This window comes from Spodoptera frugiperda, chromosome 4 (assembly GCF_023101765.2).
Source record: "Spodoptera frugiperda isolate SF20-4 chromosome 4, AGI-APGP_CSIRO_Sfru_2.0, whole genome shotgun sequence".
Lineage (NCBI taxonomy): Eukaryota > Metazoa > Arthropoda > Insecta > Lepidoptera > Noctuidae > Spodoptera > Spodoptera frugiperda.
This window is the reverse complement of record NC_064215.1, coordinates 702,415-715,453: the sequence shown is the minus strand read 5'-3', so window position 1 is coordinate 715,453 and position 13,039 is coordinate 702,415. Positions and strand designations below refer to the sequence as shown.

At 36.3% G+C, this 13,039-nt stretch overlaps 1 protein-coding gene across 3 annotated transcripts; it reads left to right on the top strand.

The window, feature by feature from the left end:
- Window positions 1-2,570: 2,570 nt before the first annotated feature.
- Window positions 2,571-8,057, top strand: LOC118272530 (uncharacterized). Of its 3 annotated transcripts, none has more exons than XM_035589104.2 (2): window positions 2,571-2,738; window positions 4,991-8,057. In XM_035589104.2, the coding sequence occupies exon 2, from the start codon at window positions 5,003-5,005 to the stop codon at window positions 7,130-7,132; it is 2,130 nt and encodes a 709-aa protein (XP_035444997.2). In that variant the 5' UTR covers window positions 2,571-2,738; window positions 4,991-5,002; the 3' UTR covers window positions 7,133-8,057. The 3 variants fall into 3 exon arrangements, with proteins under 3 accessions (XP_035444997.2, XP_035444998.2, XP_035444996.2); XM_035589105.2 differs by having other exon boundaries at window positions 2,654-2,803; XM_035589103.2 differs by lacking the exon at window positions 2,571-2,738 and adding an exon at window positions 3,796-4,034.
- Window positions 8,058-13,039: the final 4,982 nt, after the last annotated feature.

The window sequence follows — 13,039 nt, the reverse complement described above, 5'->3', positions numbered from 1 at the left end:
ATGTGTAAAAATGGGAAACTCATGTAATAATATGGTTAAAATGTACCTATGTTAATAAAATAATAATAAGGTTCTATACATAGTACACCAGATTAAATTTTTTTAAGTCATTTTTTTCTGTAAAAATGTCAAAAAATAATGTAATTTGAGTTGTTTTAGTTAAAATTCTATAATATTTCAGAAACGTAATATCCATAATCCCTGCCTATACCGAATCCACATATGATTCATAATATCGGTAACAGGTCAGCGGCAATATTGAATAAATATTCGGATTAGGTGGAATAGGTATCGTTTTTACCTAATCCGACCTATGTCTACACTACATAGGCTAAGCTAAGTCATTTGTTTACTCTAACGTGACGTCATTCGCTCTGATTGGGGCTCAGCACATCATGGCGGATTGTCGTATTTAGTGGTTTTATTTTATAAAAATACTAGCTACTTCCGCGCGGTTTCACCCGCTCTGCTTGGCTCCTATTGGTCATAGCGTGATGTTTTATAACATTTAGCCTTCCTCAATAAATGACTATTCAACCCAAAAAGAATTATTCAATTCGGATCAGTAATTCTGGAGATTAACGCGTTCAAACAAAGAAACTCTTCAGCTTTATAATATTATATTAGTATTAGTATAGATTAATTTTAATCTCGCTTAGAATAATAATTAGTTTATTATTTTAAGCTCGCACGCATCGTACGCATCGCACGCATCGTACGCATCGCACGCATCGCACGCATCGTACGCATCGCACGCATCGCACGCATCGTACGCATCGCACGCATCGCACGCATCGTACGCATCGCACGCATCGTACGCATCGCACGCATCGTACGCATCGCACGCATCGTACGCATTCCGTATGACGTCATCAGTACGCATTTAAAAAAAAAGAAAATTTAAATTTCTCGGCTCACCATCCATCTAAACTTATTTCCTACTGTGTGTTTATATTTTTTCTCGATAACGAGACTCAATCGATTGAATATTTTCTGTGATCTATAAATTATGTCTTTATTTTTGAGTCCACTTTATATTGATAAGTCGGTAAAAAATGTGTACACATTCACAATACCTATTTATTTATATTTTATATTGGGAATGGAATTAAAACCGTCGTTATGGCCACACTGTGCCACAGATTATGCCTTATCTCATAGAGTAAAGCAATATATATCGGGTACGTTATCTACCGCCAAGGTCAGTACCCTATAAACAAGTTTGCTTTACGTTGTAAATAATCGAATCGAACGCGCGTTCGACGCTTCTGACCGGGTATTTTAGTCGAGCCGGCCAATATTTTCAATGTACAGCAAAGCATAGAGACAGCAAAGTCATACTAAGGTGACTCTGACTGGATATGTCGGTGACTCACTAGTCATGGGTCGTTGAAGGTTTTTTCCGTCAACGAAACGTAACGTTGAATTGCGTTTATCAACTAGTTAATTTCGTCAACGAGTTAACGTGTCACGAACGTCAACTTGCTTATATGATAAACGCCTAAACGTTTTTATTAACGTAATATGCTGTTGTAATGTTAATTCACGAACAATTTAATGCAGTTTACCTAATGAACTTGGATAACATTTTATGATGACTTTACCTACTACCTAACTAGGGTTCTAGATGATCTTCCCTTCATTATTTTTTAAGGCTTAGGACTGACTGATTAATCTATAATATAAAAATAAGTCGGGTTTTCCTTCCTGACGCTATAACTCCAGAACGCACGAACCGATTTCCACGGTTTTGCATTCGTTGGAAACGTCTCGGGCTCCGTAAGGTTTATAGCAAAGAAAATTCAGCAAAAATTTAAGAGAAAAGAAGGAAAACAGGGAAAAGCATTGGTGGCGAAACGGAGTTCGCCGGGTTTGCTAGTTTACTATAAAACACCAATTTCAGGCGTATATAAATAAACTAGCTACTTCCGCGCGGTTTCACCCGCTCTGCTCGGCTCCTATTGGTCATAGCGTGATGTTTTATAGCCTATAGCCTTCCTCGATAAATGGACTATCCAACACAAAAAGAATTATTCAAATCGGACCAGTAATTCCGGAGATTAGCGCGTTCAAACAAACAAACAAACAAACTCTTCCGCTTTATAATATTAATAATAAAATAATAATAATATATATATACTAGCGACCCGCCCCAGCTTCGCATGGGTGCAATGGTGATATATTATACCTGTATTATACATAAAAACCTTCCTCATGAGTTACTCTATCTATTAAAAAAAACCGCATCAAAATCCGTTGCGTAGTTTTAAAGATTTAAGCGTTCATAGGGACATACAACATGACAGAAAAAGCGACTTTGTTTTATATTATGTAGTGATGATATATTATAATATTATATTAGTATATTAGTATAGATATAAAATCTTGTATTCGTTATTTAGAGTTAAAATTCTTGTCATGACTATCGCGACGTGGCGGGAGTGACATCAACTCGTTGAATTCGTTAAACGATGAAACGAGTTGAATTTATCAACTCGTTGAATTCACTGTCCATTTGTACACGGTCAACGTTAATTCCGTTGTCGTTGTAGAAACACCAACGTTGATTCAACGAGTTCGTTGATTCAACGCTTATCGCTTTGACTCACAATTCACCAATGTATAAATACACGAGTTGTGTTTTTTTATATTCATATATTAAATATATTTTATCTGTGACTTATAAGCTGTAATGTAGTGTGTACTGTAATGAAGCAATATCAACTGACTTTGACGATGTAAGTACAAGTAAATGCGAATTTAAGGCTAGTTGTACCTAAAACTAAAACAAACGCGACAATCCGTAAGTATTTTTACAGATTCTCTACTAATCAAAGTTTAACTTATATGCATTGTATTGGATTATATTGTTAATATGATGCAACCGATCACAAATGTGGCGTGGGCGTAGACATGTGATAGGTATGTACTTAGATATATTATAATGCGTAGTCACAGGCGTAGTATCCTGTTGTTTCACAATACTATGTAAGCATATAACTATATGACTAATACGGATGATGACGGGGTATGAAAATTAAACATCTATTTAGTGCAACCAGTAAGGTAATGAAAAAATAGATCCACCTAATGAAATGATACCTAAGATAAAGAAAAAATGAGAAAGAAAAAGAAATAGATAAGTCACGTATTTTTTTTATTTTGCCGTATCAGATAATAATACTGAGATAAAACGAATCAAACTTTTAGGAGATGAGATAGGGGGTGAGCCTATTACATGGGACTTATAACACAAATGGTGTATAAGTATACGTGTCTATTGTTTTAAAATAATCTGCGAGAAGGACATTAAAATAAAAATTTGTCATATTATTATTGATAAGAATGATAAGTTATCGATAAAATTTATCATTAAATAAAATTTGTGTAAAATAATGGGCCAATATTGATAACTAACTCCTTCCGCGCGGTTTCACCCGCTCTGCTTGGCTCCTATTCGTCATAGCGTGATGTTTTATAGCCTATAGCCTTCCTCGATAAATGCACTATTCAACACAAAAAGAATTATTCAAATCGGATCAGTAGTTCCGGAGATTAGCGCGTTCAAACAAACAAACAAACAAACAAACTCTTCAGCTTTATAATATTATAAGTAATAAGTAATAAGTATATAAGTATAGATAATATTAGTATAGATATAGATGGAAAATTTATACTTATAGATTAGTATAGATTGCAATGAAATGCATTGCATTGTAAGTGGAAACCACATATAGATAAGATAAGGTCTCAACTAGACAGGTATGTTTATGTTCCAAGTAGACTAAGACATGTAGCTACTCGCAATAATGCTACATTAAGTGCGTACCACGGTAATGCTTCCTCAGTTTTACGCTACGCAATAGATATATGGGGTAACTCTGTGGATTTGATCCGACCATTCAGAGCACAGAAAAAGTGTGTGCGTGCAATATGTGGTGCTGACTACCTTACCTGCCATTACCCTGTCTCTATATTCGAAGTTTCCATTTTTAACCGACTTCCCAAAAAGGAGGATGTTCTCAATTCGGCCGGTATGTTGTTTTTTTTTCTATGTATATAAATACCTGCTCGTCAAAAAACATTGGGTTTATATTAATTTTATTAAATACCAATATGTCTCGTGAATAATTAATAATTATAAAGTAATAAATTTCGATCGATTATTCACATTTACCAAAATATGTGGTTATTATTAGTAAAATTATTAATAATTTTGTAAAATACTCAATTTTCAATTAATCAGATTTACCGTAACATAATATGTACGTCGAGGTTTATGGACTAATTTGCGTGTTTTTTTTTTATTCGATTGATTGGCTCATCTTAGGCCCCATAAGAATTTGTTTCAGATTGGTTCAGTAGTTTTTATTTTATTACCTGGGTTCCGTAGCCAAATGTCAAAAAACGGAACCCGAGATTCGTCATGTCTGTATGTCCGTCCGTCCGTATGTCACAGTCATTTATTTACGAAACTGGTGGGCCTACATAGTTGAAACTTTGTAAATTTAAAAAATAATAAATTAAAATATTAAAGGGACGCTATACATGGAAATGACTCAAAAAAAAATATTTTCTGCTAACCTAACCGAAATTAAACTAAAAACAAAAATAAAAAACTATCATTGTACTGCCTGTGTCTACCCACTGATAGTTTAGAAGTCGGTGCCACAACCTCATAACAAAATATAACTTACCGATACTACCTGTACCTACATTGTATAATAATATGTATCTGCTTAGGTTTTAATATAATTTTTTGGGGGGTTTTCTATGGTATCATTTCGGTCGAGCCGGCCCATCCGTGCCGAAGCAATGATCTCCCATACGTTCTTTCCATCCTATCTTACCATTTTTACATTTAAAAAAGGACTACCAATAAAATTAATAATACCAAAAAGGCTACTACCAATTTGTATAAAACAAATGAATTGGGTATAGAATTAATGTTAAAAATTCCTAATTTAATTCAATTTTATTTCATTTACAGATATGTTCCAAAATGATTCCCGCAGAAACAGAACTAAAAAAACTACTGAATGCTGTACGGAGAGGGAAGATAGACGATATCAAGAACATAGTTAAATGCTTCGAAAAAGACGTGGATCGCATCAGAACGCTATTACCTGCAGCGTACGTGGAAGCCAGGGCATGTCCTACACAGGACGACCTTGTCATTGCCGCGTGTTCCCACAACCAGAAGCATGTTCTCGACTACTTGCTGAGTCAAACTGATATTTTGTACTATCTCACTGACAGTACACAAAACATTACAGAAGTGATTAAGAAGAGAACAGAAGCGGTCAGATATGCGCTGCGGCTGGAAGATTTCGAAATGGTGGAGAAGTTGTACGACTACTGGAGCGGGGACTTGTATTGGAAAGGTCACGAAAAGGATAAGTTTAATAATCTTGGACAAATACTAAAAGATGCTGAGAACCCAGCCATTGTAAAGAACCAACAACTATTTATTAATTTCAAATGTCTCGTCACGTTGAATGACTTTCAGCAAGAACTGAACAGCAAACTGCCAGAACTACTGTCACACGATGCTTCCGCAGTAGACACTGCTAGAGAACTACTGACTGTGTTGAGTATATATGACAAATATTCGGATATAGATAGCGTAAGAATACGAGATGTTACACCCGAAATCGAACTTCTGCTCAAATCGTACTTAGCAGATAAGAACAGCAGATACTTCAAAACACTTGTGCATATTAAGTACGAAGTCTATTTTCGGAAGCTGGATTTCTGTATAGCATCACTTTTATTGGAGAAGTTATACATTATAAAAAATCATTTAACAAAACGTTTTAATAAGTTCAAAGAATATTTCGAGAATAATAAAACATTACACAATCAATACATAAGCGCATCGAACACTTACAAAGATATAGAATGTGCTATCTATCATCTAATCTACCGGACGAGCGAAGACTGGGGATTGTACCTACCTGCAGATAGACAGCTAACAGAAAGTCATCACGTAGGTATTTATAATGGTAGCATAATAAAAAAACTTAAATCAACATACGATATACATAAGTTGTATAACGGTCCTGTGCTATACTTCGAGCGAAGGTATTTCAAGAAATCCGTCAACAGATTAAAAAAAATATTAAAGAAACATGTAATTGGTAAGGAACCAACAATGACATCAATGCCGACCAGAAACCAGAAGAACTTTGAAATATTATTAGATGCGAAGTATCTAACACCAATGATGTACATGAGGGAACATTACTCATTAAGAAAAAATGTCACTTACGATGAAGCTCTCGAACAGACTACAGGTATAGATATCATTATATTTGAAAGAGTTCTTCAGGTTATCGAAGAAATGCTAAAAAACCCTACAGAGTCGTCACATATATCTGACTTCACGAAGGCAGACACTATCCATCATCTACAAGGCATTAGAGAGTTCTTGTCACGAGCTGACGCTAAAAATGAATTAGTAAAAATCGAAAAACTAATTGATCCTATTTTTGAGTTGTATAAATCTGTACTTGATAAATTGTCATTACAAAAAGGTTTAGATCTACTAAATAATAGAATTAAAAACATGCCGGTCGGTGCTAGACAACGCCTTGATGAAGTAACCTCTCTTTTTAAGGAACGTGGAAATGACTCAGTTTCTGCGTCTGGTCAATACTTTAAAGAAGTATGGGAACCTGCCGGCTTGTCACATCAATTGCTTAAAGAAATTCCAATGCTAATACACAACCGCGATGACATTTCATCAAAAAAGATAATGGTTGACAAAGATATAGAAGACAAGACAGAAAAAACATTGGAAGTCATGCGGAAGAACAATGATAGTGTCGATAACATCACATTAGCTTGGCTTTGTCGCAAACGTTTGCTTGAATCGGGGCTATTGACTTATAGCCCTCTTAGTGAAGACTACCGTACTGAAACTAAACCAGTTATTGCTAAAGAAAACCTTAATAAAAATATCGTCCTTAAAGTAGCACAGACTGGCACTAAAAGTGGTACGTCTTGTGGACAAGAAATAAATGAAAAAGTGCAACGGTCGATGGGCGGCAGTGCTCAGGGGGCATTATATAAAGTTTGGAACGCGGTTTTAGTTTCATTTAGTATATTAATCTTCTTATACAGGGTGTAACAAAATACCCATTGGTGTTCTATGAAACTATGAAATGTTCTATATTTATATCATTATATATAATAAATGATAGAATTGTTGTTAAAATATCGTTAGAATTAACGTATACAGTAAAATATACTTTAGCTATACATTATAGTATACATAAACATATAAATATACCTACATTTTTAATATATACTAGTATAACATATTAATATATAGTAGTTACTGAACAAAAGTAATTAAAAGTTGGTAATATTTATTGCTCACACAATATTTGCTGCTTACGATTTCAATCACAACATGCCACAAGTCCATTCTTCTTGTAGTATAAGCCAATATACAAACTGCAGATATATTATTTATATATTCATTTGAAAATAGTATTTGACCAGTAAACCACTTTATTTAACACCACATTCCAGTGATCTACATCTGCTCAGCTTACAAAGTTTATGTGATATCTAATTCTTTTAATAATAAATCATTAATATATAAACAATACATAAAGCATGATGCAAATTATAGGTAAGTATTAAACTTTAAAATACATTTTACCATCTCTGTAAACAAAATATGTACGCAAGTTGCATGCCTACTTGATACTTTAATAATTATGTGTGCATTTTACAGTAATAAGGTAACCTAACCAAATAAGGCCTACCTTATTTTTATTACCGCCTAGCTCGTAGGTTTAAAATGACAATGGGCTGATAATTTCAAAATCTTATATTTATTTATTAAACTTTGTAATAATGGAATCAAAATGGCTTTAGAAACAAAATTTACAATTTTATAAACACAAATAACTAAAGTGTCACTTTGGCCTTATTGGGAACCCTATGTCTTAATAAGGCCTCAATAAAAACTAGTAAGTATTCAACTTCTTAATTATAACAAAACTTTGTCAATGCTTATAATAAATATAATGAGATCTTATTAATTAATTTTTGTCATTATACATCAGGCTAAACGAGTTTCTCATCATGTAATACCCAAGTAACATCTTTGAAGTCATCGGCACCCCAGCATCAGTCAAACGAATGAGAATAACTTCTTGTTCTGTAGCCAATTTAGCGACCGACCTAGCTTTCGTGTAGTGGAAACCACTCTTTAGATGATGCGTACTTCTTTGGATGTTACATCTGGCTGCAGCAGCCTACCGGGTAAAACAGGGTGTATAAAATTCGAAGGGTGAATAGATACTATGAAGAATTTCCCGATATCCATTCACCCCTTTTCTGTATCTATTCACCCCGTTTACCCCTTTCTACCATTTTAACAGCGTTTTCCATCTTTTGCAAAATCCATTGGCTTTCTTTTTGACAGAAGCTGGTGATCCGTTTTCTTTGAAATTACTGAAAAACAACTATGCCGTAATAAGGCCTACACGTTTTTTTTGTAGGCTTTATTAGGGCATGGCACATAGGTAAACAAAACAACGATTATATGAAACACACCGATATTATAGCTATTTCACTAATGTGAGGAGATGGCTAAATGTATAATTGTCATACAGACAAAACACGGCACGTCGTATACTGATAAATATAAAAATACTAACAGTTTACGCTACTCGAATTTTATAAAAACTAAAGTGCGCTCCACGTCGTGATTGTTTTCGTCTGTAGGTTGACCAACATAATCGCGGCACGGGTTGCTTGCTGTGCTCAAATTAGTTAAGTAATGTGCATGCACACTTCTACAAACTTTGGCGACCATTTGACATCGGGAAGAGGGAAATTTTCAAAATAGGCTTTATTGGGGCATAGGCCTTATTTGGTTAGGGTACTATATAAATTGATTATAAAAATATTAAATAAGTGTATACCTATACATATAAGATTATTCTCTAATTATAGGTTTTGAAAGAATAAACTTGCGTACTCTGTAAATGAAGAATTTTATTTTAACACATTTTATAACAAAAATAACATTTTAAAACTTACATTGATTCATTTACAAGTACATAACAAAATTAACCTGTAAATGAAGAAACGACATTAGAGTTTATTTTTAGACATATCCTTTTCTTCACAATTGTGAGTTACGTTTTAATAAAAGAAATATTTAACTAAAATAACTTCCACATTTTCTTTAATAGAAATATAGTCTTGACACCCAATGTCACATTGACCACAAATACCTAAAATAGGTTCATAAAATAACATAAAATAGGTTTCATTCGTGTAGTTTTATCACAAGCACAAAGGCGGCTAAACTCAAAATTAAAGAAAATAGGTACTATAGTATTTTTCTTTCCATAGGTACATATAAACAAAACAAAAAAAAATCTGTGAAAAAAACTCACAACTTAGTCTTAATTTACAAGTAACTATGTAGTTACAAATAATATTTGATTTTTACAGTGTCCTTTTAACTAAGTATTAAGTATGAAATACATCGAACCAAGAACGATAAAAACGTTTTTTTTTAAATCGGTTTCTTTTGGTCCCCATCTTGGTTGGTTGATTCGTTTCGAATATTGCCATCTCTCTCACATAATACACACAAGCAGCGCGCCTGACAGGGAAACAAAATTTTATCAAATTAGGGATCCGTGGGTGCGCAACCGTTGTTCAATTTATGTAATGACAATTCTCGTTTCTTATGGATTCCTAGTACTTTTGCATGTTAACTAAATTATGTCTATCTATCAATTCAATTCATCAATTGTAAATTCTGTCGATAATTTAAGTAAATTTGAGACCCACGCATTCGGTGGTCCTCATGGTCAAGTACACCATCGGCGGCTGGGGTACTGGGGTAGATGATCTGATTAAGGTCACAGGGAGGAAGCTGCTGGACGCTTCCAACCCGCCTATCTGGAAGTAGGGCCTATTGGCAGAATGGCAGCAACGACTGTCGCAACCGAGGGTGGGCTCCCAGTCATTGCAGCGGTCAGTCCCCTCTTTGAGGAGTGGCCTGAGAGGCACCACAGCGTCCTCGCCTACCGCCTGGCGCAGGTACTTACCGTACATGGGAGCTTCGGTAGGTTCCTGTTTCCGATTGGGCGGGAGGAAACGCCCGGGTGACATCACTACGAATACCGCCCGGAGGAACATACTGTGGCGGTCTGCCCTGCATAGGCTGAGCACCGCTGTGTCCTCAGGGATGTGGTCGGCGACGGTGACCTCTCGCGTCCGGCATTGGTACAAGCCATGGTGTGAAGCGAGGGGGACTAGGATGTCGTCTCCTCCTTCTGTCTTCCATGCTAAGTATAGAGGAGGCAGGGCGCGTGAAGGAACGAACCTACTCACGCCCCGGCTGTCGCGAAAGACACTCTGGCCGTCGTCGGTGATCGCGCGACGATCTCCGGCCACCATAAGTGCGATCTGTAAGAGTTAAGTAAGGGTCTGCGGATGGCGAGCAAGGGCAACTCGCTCGACCAGAACAAGATCCGCATAAGGCGCGCCCGGAGGGCTCGGCTCAAGCTCTGGCTCGAAGCGCAGGAGTAGGAACAGGGTGGTTTTTAGTCAATAAGAATCTGACACTCCCTCGTCCAAGGCAGGAGAAGTCATTAGATGATTTTCCTCCCCTAAAAAAAGTGAGGCCTATATTCAGTGGTCGACGTTTTGTCGCTGATAAGTCTATGTCTATCATTGTAAGTCAAATAAATTTTGTAAAAACCTTGTTTCCACTACATACTCCGCCTGGGGCTCCCCGAAGTCTAAATCGTTGGTGGTGCTGATAGAAAAACTGGGAAAAAGGGCCAGAAATCTAGATAGGTATACGAGTATTCTGCCTAGGTAGGTAACATACGAGTAAGTATTCTATTCTCCAGAACATGCCGTAACACGCAAGACTGCGAAGTTTATCATTCAATCACGTTATCAACTCGAAATACCGCAGTTACAATCACCGACCTTGGTATTAGATACTATTACACTTATTGGTGTAGATATTTAATCGATTTATTTGATAAATAATTATTATTGTTTTAGTAGCGACTACTTACCTACATGATGGTCGGTGTTCACAATGGATTTCTGGTGAACAACTTATTCACCAATCGCCCTTTAAAACATATCTTGCTTAACTAAGAGTTAGGTAGGTAGGTAGGAGTGGTAGCTGAACTAACCCCTTACTTGTACCTAAACAAGCAACGAGCAAGGTCACGCCTTTTATCCCCGAAGGGGTAGGCAGAGGTGCTCATTACCACACGTAATACCGCTATACAATGTACACCCACTTTTCACCATCTGTGTTATAAGTCCCATGTAATAGGGGTGAGCCTATTGCCATATACTGGACACAATTCCAGGCTCCGTGCTACCACTGAGAAATTTTCGAAAACCGAAAAAGGCCTAGTATTACTTTGCCCGACCCGGGAATCGACCAATCGACCAATGAGGCAGTCTTGTACTTAAACCTACTATGTATTTAACCTATTTAAACCTATATAATGTACCTTATTTACTGTCATATCATTAACCCTTTAAACGTGCGGCTACAAATCGAAAAAATATATCTTCACTAAATAATGAGGAGCAATCATGTGAATAGAACGAAAAAATCATCAATATTCTCTGGCGCAGCAATATGACATGAGCGGCAGGGACATATCCATAGCTGCAGACAATGTAATAGGTTGCCGGGGCTCCGGCTCAAAGCAGAAGAAGGAACGAGGTGGTTTTTAGTCAGTTAGACTCTGACACTTCCTCGCCTCCCGTCTTGGGTGAGGCGGGAGGAGTCATGGGATGATTTTCCCCCCTCAACAAAAATAAAGGCAAGGATATGGAAATATTTGTCACATAGGTACATGAGACAGTGGCGGTTCCTGGGTTAGCAATAGTATCAAATTCACAAACACATTTCAATCGATCTGCAACACATGTGCTTAATGAGGTGTCAAGGAGACTGGAGCACTTGTTTCGACAAGTGATGTGATTGGCCACGCACTCACGCCTCGTCTTCACCCGTCGCCTCGTTCGATTATTTCGCCTTTGCCCAGTGACATCATTTAATTTTATGTCACTATTCAAATCGGTTTAATTGACCAGCTTTGTTTACAAAGACTTTGTTGAATAACTTTTGTTTTTAACTATCTAGATTTAGTTTTTGTTAATGTATGCTTTTCAAATGGAGCTGCGGACTACCTAGCGGGTTTACCGGGGCTCCGGTTCAAAAAAGTAGGAGTAGGAACGCGGTAGTTTTTAGTCAGTAAGAGTCTGACACTCCCTCACGCCTCGCCCAAGGCAGGAGAAGTCATTGGATGAATATCCCTCAAAAAAATTATGTATGAACGTAATGTCTGACGATAGTTTTATATACCTAACAATACCTATTTAAAAAATGTCTGCCTCACACCTGTCGCACTCTATTTTAAAGAATGTTATATTTTTTAATATTAGTTTGAAAAATTCCTCCATGTCACTATGTCACTGTTGTACAATGCACTCGATATAAATAAAACCGTGTCAGATTAATGCGATCGGGCAAACGAAAGTTGTCGCTAAAAACAGAACGGCAAATAATTTGAAAATAGTAACCCTAAAATTAGCCTAGGTAATGAACTTGCGTATCAAATGTTGATACTTTATGTTAGTTAGTTAGTATACCTAAATAGCTCGTAATCGTAAGTCGTTGATCGAGCAATAAGAGTAACTGCCGAGCAAAGGGTTCGAGTCCATTCCTAGGTTGGGTACAATATTATTGTATTTTTTTAGGTTTTTCGAAAAATACTGTCTTAGATTCAACTCTGGAGTCCGTAATAACGACTGGTATAAGACAAACAAAAAAAAAACACCTCACACGAGGACACTAATTATACCTACGTATTAGATAAGTATTTAGGTATTTAGATATATTTCTTAAACCAGAAGAAGTTTCAATGATTTATCGAATGAAAACGACCTCTGGAGTTCTCGACAAACGAAGCAGTGAAAATGATCATCATTATTGTGTTAGTGTTAGAAAAACAAG